At 38.2% G+C, this 13,609-nt stretch overlaps 1 protein-coding gene across 1 annotated transcript in view; it reads right to left on the bottom strand.

Moving 5' to 3' along the window:
• Window positions 1-13,609, bottom strand: part of LOC124117809 (legumain-like) — a 45,273-nt gene that overhangs the window by 14,297 nt on the left and 17,367 nt on the right. The window contains exons 3-6 of the mRNA XM_046479835.2: window positions 7,944-8,025; window positions 6,146-6,231; window positions 2,904-2,979; window positions 1,234-1,296 (exon numbers count right to left, since the gene is read on the bottom strand). Of these exons, the coding sequence (XP_046335791.2) occupies window positions 1,234-1,296; window positions 2,904-2,979; window positions 6,146-6,231; window positions 7,944-8,025 (307 nt within the window). The remainder of the gene's footprint in view (window positions 1-1,233; window positions 1,297-2,903; window positions 2,980-6,145; window positions 6,232-7,943; window positions 8,026-13,609) is intronic.

A 13,609-nucleotide genomic window follows, 5' to 3' on the forward strand; every position in this document is an offset into this window, starting at 1 on the left:
GACATATGGTGCCCGAGTTACGATGATGGAAAATAGGTTTGTTGAATAGATTTGCTGTTCGTGAAATATGCCTCAACGATTTTGATTGAATCTACGTGTACTTACTCTTTTGTGGTATTACATTAGTATAATCTTGTTAATTATTAAGAAATAATAATGATGTCCGATATTGAGCGATGTCAATTTGAGATGTTAGGATTGTTCAGTGATCTTTCACATTGTCAATTACCCCGAAGTTGTTTTTATCACCAATGAAAGAGCACGCACACTGAAACCTACATGGATGTAATCAGGATTTCTTCAAGATATACAACTGTCATTCATTTTGTAACATAATCTTTGAAACAGTCTGCATATGAACCAATCATGACCACTTCTGTCAATTTTGTTTAGACGTCAAAAACACTGACAATTTCATCTAGATTTTTTTTTAGTAAATATAAATCATGGAAGATTCTCAATGAATGTGTAATTCGACACAAATATCATATGTCTATCACCGTTAGGATATGTACTTTCCAATGATATGGATTATTGGACATTTAATTTCGAACAAGGGCACTTACTTGACTTTACTTTTCGACACAAATATCATATGTCTATCACCGTTAGGATATGTACTTTCCAATGATATGGATCATTGGACATTTAATTTCGAACAAGGGCACTTACTTGACTTTACTTGCCACATGTGGGTGCTTCCATATTACGATTAATGTAGAATAGTAGGAAACTTACAATACCAGCCCTTTGATCGATGGCTAGGCAGTGCAAAGATCTTTTCTGATTTGTTGTACATTCCAGGCACCATGAGGGTTAAGCAGATAAAAACAATCAGATTTTCATGGATGTTAATACCAAGTACCAGACAGGGTAACAACAAGTACAATGGCGTAGCCAGGGTTGCAGGCCCTCCAGTTTAAACATTTATATAAGCGAGTTTGGTTTAACTATGCTGTGAACAGTATTCCAGTTGTACCACAGCGTGTCAGCTTAACGCGGGAGGAAAGCCCACGGCGATACAGGTCTCTGACGTTTACCACTGTGGTGCTGACAAACAGAGAAACATAAGGATTTGAGCCGGGATTTGAACCCACATTCATAAGTTTCTAATGTGCCCAAGGGGCACAACTCTGTGCAGTGAATTGCAGCGCCTTAGACGACAGGGCCACCCATGCCCCCGCAGCAACTTGAGCCCCTGGGCCAGTACATAGACACACACAGTGACTGTACCTGGCCGTATCTCTGTTCCTTGTTCATCGTGAGGATGGTGTGGTGGAGATCCGAGGCATGGAGCTGAAAATAGATACAGCATTTGATCTAATGTCGTCACCACAGAGTAGCCAATCACAGACCTGATTAAGATACAGCATGTCACTAATACCATTTGACCTTGTTCTAGCTTAACATTTTACTCAGACAGAAAATTACAATATCAGTACATGCATTCACATAGCGCAACAATTCCCAAAATAAATATGCTCTGCACGCTCTAGCAACTGTAAGACTGCTGAAACAAATGTTGTAAGATGAGATTTGAAACAGGAAATAGTGGGAGCAGTGTATTATGAGAATGTTCTTTTGCTTGAAATAAGACAAAATCGATGCTTCTAATTTTGAAACTTTATCACTTGAACAGTGAATCCAATTGTTGATTAATACAGCCAATGCTTGACCTTACAAACACAGTTTTATTTCATGATTAGAATGTACTGTTAAGCAAGAATTGAAACCATATGTTTCAAATCAATATAGTTCTCTCTGTCAGCTCTGGTTAGCTAAGGCTGTTAAGGCATGCATCCCTGTTTATAAATTATTCCCAAAAAATTCATTGTTATCATTCTCCACAGCTTGTAAAATATTTGATTGTAATATAAGTCCTATACTTTTATATGGTGCAGAAATTTGGGGGCTAAGGTATTTTGCATGTATAGAGAAAGTTCAAACATCATATTTTAAATATTTTCTTGGTGTAGGTAAATATGCCCCAAACACAGCTATCTTAGGGGAAACTGGCCGCCACTATATGTTTGTCCAGAGTCAGATCAGAGCTATAAAATATTGGCTAAAATTATTGCACATGGGATCAAATAGATATCCTGTACAATGTTATTACTTCCTTAAAAAGCTAGATGAGAAAGGTAAGCACAGTTGGGTGACAGATCTAAAACATTGTCTATATGTTAATGGTTTTTCATATGTCTGGGACTACCAAAATGTTGGTGATGTTAATATTTTTTGGTATCAATTTCAGGAAAGACTAAAAGATGTTGCCTCTCAAAATTGGTTTGCAAAATTGTCTGCTTCCAAATATTTAACTCATTATTCAAATGTTAAATCTTTGCTGAATGTAGAAAAATATATTGATTCTTTGCAGGATAAATCTCTCAGAAGAACCTTTTGTAAATTTAGGATTAGCTTACATAATTTTAATGTTCAGTTTCTACGTAAAAAACCCTCAGATAATGAAAATAGTGTATGTAGATATTGTAACAAGGGTTGTATTGAAAATGAAGATCATGTCTTTTTCACTTGTGATTATTACCAGACTTTACGGAAACATTATATTACTCAACTACAGGATATGTATGACAGTTACCTGTCACTTCCAAATATTCTTAACTGCAAAAATGTCAGTGTAATAAAACTGACTTCTGTATACCTGTATAAGATATTTAAATTTAGAAAAACATGACTAAATTTATATTGTACTGATATATTATATAGGCCATATGGCCCACATTACCGATTACATCTGTCTGTCTGTGGTTAGCTGAGAGTTTCCCTATAGCTCTATCCTAATTCACAATAAAGCCACAGTGATAGTTCTTCAACAACTGTCATCTATTGATGTAGTAAGTGCTTAACACATTCCATGATTAGAAACATTTCATTGAACTTACAAACTTGCTCCCAAATGCAATAATTCCTGGAGCTCCATGGTCAACAAAGTTCACAAAAACATGATCATTTGGTCCGCTGGAAAAAGCACAAATGAGACATTAAAAACAACATCAGACAGTATTTTGACAAAAACTGAACTTAATTTTGAAAAATATTTTTTAAGCAATGGGAAGACTTAAAATTATTATAATTGTGCAAAATTGAATAATAGTTATCATTGAATACTACTTCTATTACATCATTGCCACAAAACCTGTATTTTGGCTGCTGTCACACCATACTAAAACTTTCAGATTGTCAACTGGGGTCTACTATTAAATAAACTATACAATAATAGTTATCCCAAAAATAGCACTAGCAGCTCACAGCTCCTACGTGCGCAAGGCAGGAAAACATTCAGTTCTTTCCCAATAAACATCAGCCTACTAGAGGCAGATGCTTGGGGGGGTGGGAGGGAGTACTTCTGATGTAACAGAGGTAGTATTTTTAGAATAATAAACAATGATAGCTATTGTTTAATAATTTGCACGAATCATGGGGGATGGTGATGGTCATGGTGACGGTGACATTTTCTTATCCCAATCATCGTCACCACTGGATGAACTTAGTCCATCTGTTGTCATAAGAGTAGGGAAAGACGATCTCCATGACCTAACAACTGCTGCAAAGGTAGATTGAGAGAACCAGAGGCCTGCATTCTTTGTGTGGTAGCTTCCAGTCAATGAGATGAAGGCTGGGAATGTTCTCGATCTGGATTGATGCTGAAGATCCTTGCGTTAAGATAGTGGATCTATCATAAGTAGAGCTAGCAGTCTGGGGAACAAGGTTCTACTGGGCCAGAGTAGGGCAATCAGGATGATGGTACAGTCTGTTGATTCTATCCTCTGTATCACCCCATTGAGAAGCGACCATGAAGGGAAGGCTTACGGAAAGAGATTGGTCCAATCCATGGACAGAATGTCGGTCTGTAAGGCCCTTGGATCCATAACCGGACCGACGTAGAATAGGAGTCGGTGGTTCATACAAGTCACAAAAAGATCTACATACGGGGTGTCTCATGTTGACGTGATGTTCAATTTCCATGGAAAATGTCTCACTGCCATCCAGCAAGGTAGTGAGTCGGCTTAGATGAATAAACGTGAGGTCTCCATCATCAGAGAGGTGGACTTGGTCCCACCCTGCTTCTGTATGTAGGCCACGACTGTGCTGTTGTCCGTTGTTCTGACTCCATCCAGGGGCTCTGTATCTGGAGGTCTGCTAGATGGGCTCGATCCCAAGCAAGAATCTGAGGTGTCCGTGAACAGGTGATATTCCGGCAGGCAAGGGGTGAGAGGAATGCCAGTCATAACATGACATAATCGTTCTTTAGTGTCCTGCTTGATTTCGTCAGTTATTTTACCAAGTTGATTGTTGAATACAGTGGGAGCTGAGATAGGTTGAGACTTCACCATTCTCTTGGCCTGTGAAGTGACAGCCTTAGATCGGATCTGAGATAGAAGGTGTTGATCTTGGAGCCAGGAATTGGGACGATGACCAGACCTGCATACTCAGTACTTCTTGCTGCATCTTGACGATCAAGTCCAAGAGGCTATGGGTGAGTCCCACTTGATTGATGCAAATCAGAATGGTGGTGTCAGCCGGAGTCTCGTCGTACTCTGGGAGCAAAGGAGGAACAGAGTGGCATACACCGGCTATGTACCAGTTAATATAAGAGCCAATGTCAATGTAGTACCAATTGGCTGTGAAGACATCATTAACACGGCTAGCAGGAAGAGAAAGGTTCGTACTAGGATTCTTGACAAGCTTTAGGAAATCCTCATCCAGTACCCATGGCTCAGGTATGGTTTGTGGGTTTGATATAATTTCCTCTTCAGGTTGGGGAGAGGAAGCCTGTCATCATGCCTGAGTGTGTGGAGGTAACTGTATATCTTGAACTTCAAGATTTACAGTATCAAGCAGTTGACAATTCCTTGTGCGTAACTCAGCCATGGGAGAGTCTGATGAACGTGCGATGACACAGGGGATTGGCAGCCGGCATACTCAGGCATCATTGATGGGCTGGACAGGTTCATGCGGGCAGTCTGATTAGGCATAAACTGATACAAGGCATCCAATAAATCTACAAAAGGTTAGGGAGTGCCAAACTCCCGTGGTGGTTGAGTCTCTTCCTTCTGGTGATCATCTTTGGATTCAGTGTCTGAATGAGTGTGGGAGGCCGTTGGGGGAATCTCATCAAAGTACTTTGGCTTGTCAGCTTGTCTGACTGGACATGATATCGTCCACCTTCTTGGCGGCATCTTTTCTCTTGGCTTTGGTGAGAGCATCGCTGAGCTGAGAATGCCTTCTTGGAGAGTGGGAGACAAAGAGTGCAATGATTGTCTTCAGTACAAGGCTCTCTGCATTTCAAACACTCGCTATGAAGGTCGCCAGAAATCATGAACCTGTCACACTTGTGACAGGCTGAGGGGGAGAGGACACACAGGAACAAATTGAAGGTTTTCCTGCCTTGCGCATGTAAGAGCTGTGAGCTGGAAGCGCTATTTTCGGGACAACTATTATCGTATAGTTGACAGTGAAGGGGACCTTAGTTGAAAATCTGAAAGTTTTAGTATGGTGTGACTGCAGCCAATATACAGGATTTATGGCAATGATGCTATAGAGGTAGAGGATTCGTAAGAATTATATATAATATTTTGGGTGGAAATTGTTGTTTTCAAAAGGGGTTGCAGGAGTGTTATTGTGAGACGTTCCTCTGGATCTCCTTCAAAAGACCAGAAATGTCTTCTAAAGAATATGATTCAAGACAAAGCACAGTACCCTTGGATAGATATGTTGAAAGTTGACAATCCTGAGAAAGGGAGGTAACTCGTTTGCCAAAAATAGAACTTCCTATGGCCCACTTTCCTCAAAAGTGGATATTTTGCAAGATAAGTGCTTATTATTTGTTTTTTTTAGGGTGTATGATAAATTCAAGAGCTTCCAAACCATTTAGTCATAATTCAAGTGATTTTCAGATATTTTCAAAACAAAAGACAAAAATATAATTTAAACTTGATCATTTACTCCAACTAACAAACTGGCACAATTAAATGAGTCTAGTTTGAAGGTATACAATTTGACCCTAAGAAAGGTAAGTGTGTTTACGGTAACCATGGTAATATGCTTTCAGCAGACATGCGTCCCTTTTAGGTGGGGCTGGAGGGGTGTGAAAAAAAGTGGTGGGTCTGTTGCTGCTACCCACCTCTCGAGCACCCGCCCATTTCCGATGCCGACCATTCCTTCCTTGTCCCCTTTCAGAACCTTCAGGAAGTTCTCAGGGTTCACTTCCTGGACAAAATAGAGGCCGAGATATTAACTATTATTATGAATACATCATTATACTATTACCATATATAGCTGTTCAATAAAGAACACCCGCTTTATCATATGACTAGTTATTCTGTCATGCAATGTCAGATTAACTATAGTCAAGTGAACAAATCAGATGTTCTGTAACTTCTTTTGAGTAGTATATATAAACACTGAATACCAAAAGTTTGTTATCTTTCATATAATCAGTAGGATATTCAAACTCATATAATAATTTCCTTATCATGGCAGACCAATTAATATTTTGGTTTTTCATTTGTACCTAACTAAGGAAAGAATGTAAGTGTGTTTGACTAGAAATTGTATTCATGTAACATAGTTTTCATACTGGCATAGCGACGTTTCCGTATAGATCCTTATTAAGGGTGAAAGAATACACCGATATTCTGATGCATCGGGATATTTGACCCACGATACGATACATGTGGGCCTTTATATCAGTACGCCACAATACGGAACACAAATCTTATGTACAGTGTTCCTTCGATATTGCCCCCTTCAGTATAGCACCAGCTTGGTTATAGGGATACCATTCCAACCATTGCATCAAAATTCTTTGAATTGGGTACTGTTAAACTGAATCACCGGTAGATTGGGTGAAAATGTGTGTACAGCTGATTGCTATTTCAGGCTTAGATTACAAGAAAATACATGGTAATCTTAATCTTTGCATATAAAACAATGCCTTGGAGAGCAGGAAACATTCTGCGTCCCATGGAACACACAATTATATACATTGTACCTCCAGCGCATCAAGAGCAGTTATGGGGGTCTGTTATTTCGTCCATCAATCATGACCACTGTCCACATGATCATTTATTGATATAGGCTAATTATCTAAACATACATTACACTATACCTTTTCATGAGGTACTACTATTCTAATCTTTTTTCAAACTTTGAAATGTACATCGTAGATCATGTTATTTGGTAGGCAGAGGATGTACTGTTGGTCATCCACCCTCTATGACTCCATCAAGGTTTAGACTTTACAGCAGGAGACATTGTCAGTACCCAGAGGGCATCACTGTCCCTTTTTAATGTTAACATTTTAATTTTGGTGAAAAAGAATCGGAAGTTGAACTATTCAGATGTTAAGTACATTGATTCTTTTCTTCTGTTTGAACTTTGAAGTTTTCTGCTGTTTTGAAATTTGAAATGTTTTGAAGGAACATTTATAATAGAGAAAGCTCCACTTTGAAGCTAAACAAGTTCAGTAGTCTTGTTATTATAAAAGAAATTTGACTGTTCCAAAATCATGATAGTCCAATCTTGACTTGAAGTCTTGGAACTTTTTAAAACTGGACTACTGTTATCTGTTTCTGTTGTATGCTTGCGTATCGTATCGTATACATACGGTTACGTATTGCATTAAAATTGTGGCCTTCGTGTGTAGCTGCTAGTTATAACATGAGGCAGTTCTTGGGTGATATGATAAAGTTTATTCTGTTTTGTCCGATGATGGGAGGGAAGCTGGCAATAAGTGACCTCCCTCTGTAAAGAGTTCATGCAGAATAACTTAATCTAGTTTAAGCCAAAAGTCCAGCTGAAGCTGGAGAAATCACAGAGGCTGCAAAAGGGTATCAAGGTTGATGTTAGTTGGCTGACATTCAACTGCAGACAAGCACAACATAAAAGATATCCTGGAAGATAAAACTATCTCTTCCTACCTCCTCCCTGTAGTCGATCTTGACGCCATGGTAAACATCAGGGCCATCGGGACGGTTGATGATCTTTCCTGGCGTGGGATTCCTACAACAGTGTGAGTTATGGAGTGAAAACTGCACCAGATATTCATCCAGTCGAGTGGAGGGCAGGTGAAATGAGGTTTAAATGTCATTGCACTTATATAGTAACATGTGTATGTGTGCTTATACAAGTTGAGACTAATGCCAGTTTCATAGTGCTAGCATTCTGAGATAACATGCCACAGTTGATATGGATAATCCACTTGGGCACATTATATATGACTCTGTGCCGACCAGTCAGTGTTCGAAATAAGCACCGGCCTGTAGGCCCATGGCAGGTAGATCTTGTGTTGGACCTGTGCTTTCAAATTTGAATGGGTCCTTATGGCTTGTAGTAAATATGTGTGTTGATTTATTTGATCACAATAAGCTCCGTTTTTTTAATGAGGGCCTGAAGAGTTTAGTCAGGGCCTGCAGCTTGTAAAGTTTGTGGGTCGCTATGGCATCCTGGCAATATTTTTTCTTTCAAACACTGAGACCAGTCCTTGTCTTATCCTACCTGGCAGCCTCTCATTTGGCACACTGACTGTGCTCGTGGACTTCAACCAAGTGGAGAACATCCACTTGTAACACGCGATCACATTAATATACAGGCCTACAGCTGAAATACTCTTCAAAAAGGTTAACGCCAAATCACCCACTCATCAAAACATTATATAGAGTGCTGGTGTGCAGTAAACAAACCTATCACAACTCCAGCCCTAGGTGTATGTACAGTGCAAGTATATATGACCTGTCTCCCTCAAAGGCCACACTTATTAACTCGGTGGATTACAGAAATTTTGTTGTTTACCCACATGCATACAGTGACCTTAGCACTTTGATTAACATAAGTCAACGTTAAATCATGGGGCGCTATGACTCAACAATATTCCAGCTATATGACGGCAGTCTGTAAAACAATCAAGTCTGGACCAGACAATCCAGTGATTGACATCATGAGCATCGACCCATGCAATTTGGAACGATGACATGTATCAACCAAGTCAGCGAGTCTGACCACCCGATCCCGTTAGTTGCCTTTTACGACAAGCATAGTCGCCTTCTACGGCAAGTATGGGTTGCTGAAGGCCTATTCTACCCTGGAATCTTTAAGGAAGCTACCACTATCGTAAGTCAATGTTAATGTATGGGGCACTACAACTATCATAAGTCAATGTTAAAGTATGAGGCGCTATGACTATTGTAAGTCAATGTTAAAGTATGAGGCGCTATGACTATCATAAGTCAATGTTAAAGTATGAGGCGCTATGACTATTGTAAGTCAATGTTAAAGTATGAGGCGCTATGACTATTGTAAGTCAATGTTAAAGTATGAGGCGCTATGACTATCATAAGTCAATGTTAAAGTATGAGGCACTATGACTATTGTAAGTCAATGTTAAAGTATGAGGCGCTATGACTATTGTAAGTCAATGTTAAAGTATGAGGCGCTATGACTATCATAAGTCAATGTTAAAGTATGAGGCGCTATGACTATTGTAAGTCAATGTTAAAGTATGAGGCGCTATGACTATCATAAGTCAATGTTAAAGTATGAGGCGATATGACTATTGTAAGTCAATGTTAAAGTATGAGGCACTATGACTATTGTAAGTCAATGTTAAAGTATGAGGCGCTATGACTATCATAAGTCAATGTTAAAGTATGAGGCACTATGACTATTGTAAGTCAATGTTAAAGTATGAGGCACTATGACTATTGTAAGTCAATGTTAAAGTATGAGGCGATATGACTATTGTAAGTCAATGTTAAAGTATGAGGCACTATGACTATTGTAAGTCAATGTTAAAGTATGAGGCGCTATGACTATCATAAGTCAATGTTAAAGTATGAGGCACTATGACTATTGTAAGTCAATGTTAAAGTATGAGGCGCTATGACTATCATAAGTCAATGTTTAAGTATGAGGCGCTATGACTATTGTAAGTCAATGTTAAAGTATGAGGCGCTATGACTATCATAAGTCAATGTTAAAGTATGAGGCGCTATGACTATTGTAAGTCAATGTTAAAGTATGAGGCGCTATGACTATTGTAAGTCAATGTTAAAGTATGAGGCACTATGACTATCATAAGTCAATGTTAAAGTATGAGGCGCTATGACTATCATAAGTCAATGTTAAAGTATGAGGCGCTATGACTATCATCAGTCAATGTTAAAGTATGAGGCACTATGACTATTGTAAGTCAATGTTAAAGTATGAGGCGCTATGACTATCATAAGTCAATGTTAAAGTATGAGGCGCTATGACTATCATAAGTCAATGTTAAAGTATGAGGCACTATGACTATCATAAGTCAATGTTAAAGTATGAGGCACTATGACTATCATAAGTCAATGTTAAAGTATGAGGCGCTATGACTATCATAAGTCAATGTTAAAGTATGAGGCGATATGACTATCATAAGTCAATGTTAAAGTATGAGGCGCTATGACTATCATAAGTCAATGTTAAAGTATGAGGCGCTATGACTATCATAAGTCAATGTTAAAGTATGAGGCACTATGACTATTGTAAGTCAATGTTAAAGTATGAGGCGCTATGACTATTGTAAGTCAATGTTAAAGTATGAGGCGCTATGACTATCATAAGTCAATGTTAAAGTATGAGGCGCTATGACTATTGTAAGTCAATGTTGAAGTATGAGGCGCTATGACTATCATAAGTCAATGTTAAAGTATGAGGCGATATGACTATTGTAAGTCAATGTTAAAGTATGAGGCGCTATGACTATCATAAGTCAATGTTAAAGTATGAGGCACTATGACTATTGTAAGTCAATGTTAAAGTATGAGGCACTATGACTATTGTAAGTCAATGTTAAAGTATGAGGCACTATGACTATTGTAAGTCAATGTTAAAGTATGAGGCGCTATGACTATCATAAGTCAATGTTAAAGTATGAGGCGCTATGACTATTGTAAGTCAATGTTAAAGTATGAGGCGATATGACTATTGTAAGTCAATGTTAAAGTATGAGGCGCTATGACTATTGTAAGTCAATGTTAAAGTATGAGGCACTATGACTATCATAAGTCAATGTTAAAGTATGAGGCGATATGACTATTGTAAGTCAATGTTAAAGTATGAGGCGCTATGACTATCATAAGTCAATGTTAAAGTATGAGGCACTATGACTATTGTAAGTCAATGTTAAAGTATGAGGCACTATGACTATTGTAAGTCAATGTTAAAGTATGAGGCACTATGACTATTGTAAGTCAATGTTAAAGTATGAGGCGCTATGACTATCATAAGTCAATGTTAAAGTATGAGGCACTATGACTATTGTAAGTCAATGTTAAAGTATGAGGCACTATGACTATTGTAAGTCAATGTTAAAGTATGAGGCGATATGACTATTGTAAGTCAATGTTAAAGTATGAGGCACTATGACTATTGTAAGTCAATGTTAAAGTATGAGGCGCTATGACTATCATAAGTCAATGTTAAAGTATGAGGCACTATGACTATTGTAAGTCAATGTTAAAGTATGAGGCGCTATGACTATCATAAGTCAATGTTTAAGTATGAGGCGCTATGACTATTGTAAGTCAATGTTAAAGTATGAGGCGCTATGACTATCATAAGTCAATGTTAAAGTATGAGGCGCTATGACTATTGTAAGTCAATGTTAAAGTATGAGGCGCTATGACTATTGTAAGTCAATGTTAAAGTATGAGGCACTATGACTATCATAAGTCAATGTTAAAGTATGAGGCGCTATGACTATCATAAGTCAATGTTAAAGTATGAGGCGCTATGACTATCATCAGTCAATGTTAAAGTATGAGGCACTATGACTATTGTAAGTCAATGTTAAAGTATGAGGCGCTATGACTATCATAAGTCAATGTTAAAGTATGAGGCGCTATGACTATCATAAGTCAATGTTAAAGTATGAGGCAATATGACTATCATAAGTCAATGTTAAAGTATGAGGCACTATGACTATCATAAGTCAATGTTAAAGTATGAGGCGCTATGACTATCATAAGTCAATGTTAAAGTATGAGGCGATATGACTATCATAAGTCAATGTTAAAGTATGAGGCGCTATGACTATCATAAGTCAATGTTAAAGTATGAGGCGCTATGACTATCATAAGTCAATGTTAAAGTATGAGGCACTATGACTATTGTAAGTCAATGTTAAAGTATGAGGCGCTATGACTATTGTAAGTCAATGTTAAAGTATGAGGCGCTATGACTATCATAAGTCAATGTTAAAGTATGAGGCGCTATGACTATTGTAAGTCAATGTTGAAGTATGAGGCGCTAAGACTATCATAAGTCAATGTTAAAGTATGAGGCGCTATGACTATTGTAAGTCAATGTTAAAGTATGAGGCGCTATGACTATCATAAGTCAATGTTAAAGTATGAGGCACTATGACTATTGTAAGTCAATGTTAAAGTATGGTGGTTGCGATAATCACAGCGATAATACGATCGCTTTGTGCAAGTGGGTGCAAGGCTTCATAGCAGTACTTGTGAGCAGGGACCACTTGCACAAAGCGATCTTAGCGCTAAGATGATCGTAACTCCCATACTTTAACATTGGCTTACAATCTTGATGAGAAAAAAGGACTTTGAGGCTTTTTTCGACACAATACAAAATGACTATTTTTACCATGTAAATAATGTCTTGAATAGATAAACAATTAGACACTTTACCATGTATCTCTATAACTGGACAACTTAACTGTTTGGCATCAATTTTACATTATCAAATACCCAAAAGAATATTTAAGACAAACAAAATTATATTCAGTATTGGAGATGTATTTGTTCATTATTATGTAATTATTTCTCTTCATCTCATCTCAGAAATATACAATAAAAGATACTAAGAAAGCTCTATTGGTAGAGAATTTTCAAGATAATCATATAAGGTTCAACCAACGGCCACCTGGGACGGTATATATTTATATACTTTTTACCAAAGAGAAATAAATTAAACAGTTTAATACTGTAAATCGTGAAATTAATGAGTCTCCAAAAGAATGTGACCACTGGCCCCTGGCCAAAAATGTGACTCAATATGAATGCTATGCCCCCCACTCCTCGGACTGACTGACCGAGGTTGGGAATTTTACGTGCGCTTTCCAGCTAACAGCGCCAGGCCATTTAGTGTATTTGCCGAAAAAGGACGGAAGTATTCTGCAATCCCATTGGGGGCTTTTAGGGATTGCTTAATTTTTTTTTTTGAAATTTGGAGATTTGGAATGTATGCCAGGCTGGCTCGTGTCGGCCTTTGACGCAGTCGCAAAGAACAAAGACACCGTGTTGTGTGGGTGGCCTCTGTCTGGACTTGCAGGTGTAATCAGTGATGTCTTAATTGAGTGACAATTGATAGGATGAAATTAGAGTTTGAATGACATTGTTTATATACTTGTTACAAGTGCTTCTCTATAAACAGTGATGTGGAATACATAGTTGTTGTTTGTTTTTTTCCCCCATCTCGGTTTGGACACTCGCCCCGTGCAGACGTGTCCTTCCTTGCTCGCATCCCAAGCTCTTACCATGAGAGATATCGCTCTATCTCTTCCGAGGGAGCTAGTTGCCATCCTAGAGCCCTTGCT

The sequence above is a fragment of the Haliotis rufescens genome, unplaced genomic scaffold (genome assembly GCF_023055435.1).
Source record: "Haliotis rufescens isolate VD_foot unplaced genomic scaffold, xgHalRufe1.0.p SCAF_3, whole genome shotgun sequence".
NCBI lineage: Eukaryota > Metazoa > Mollusca > Gastropoda > Lepetellida > Haliotidae > Haliotis > Haliotis rufescens.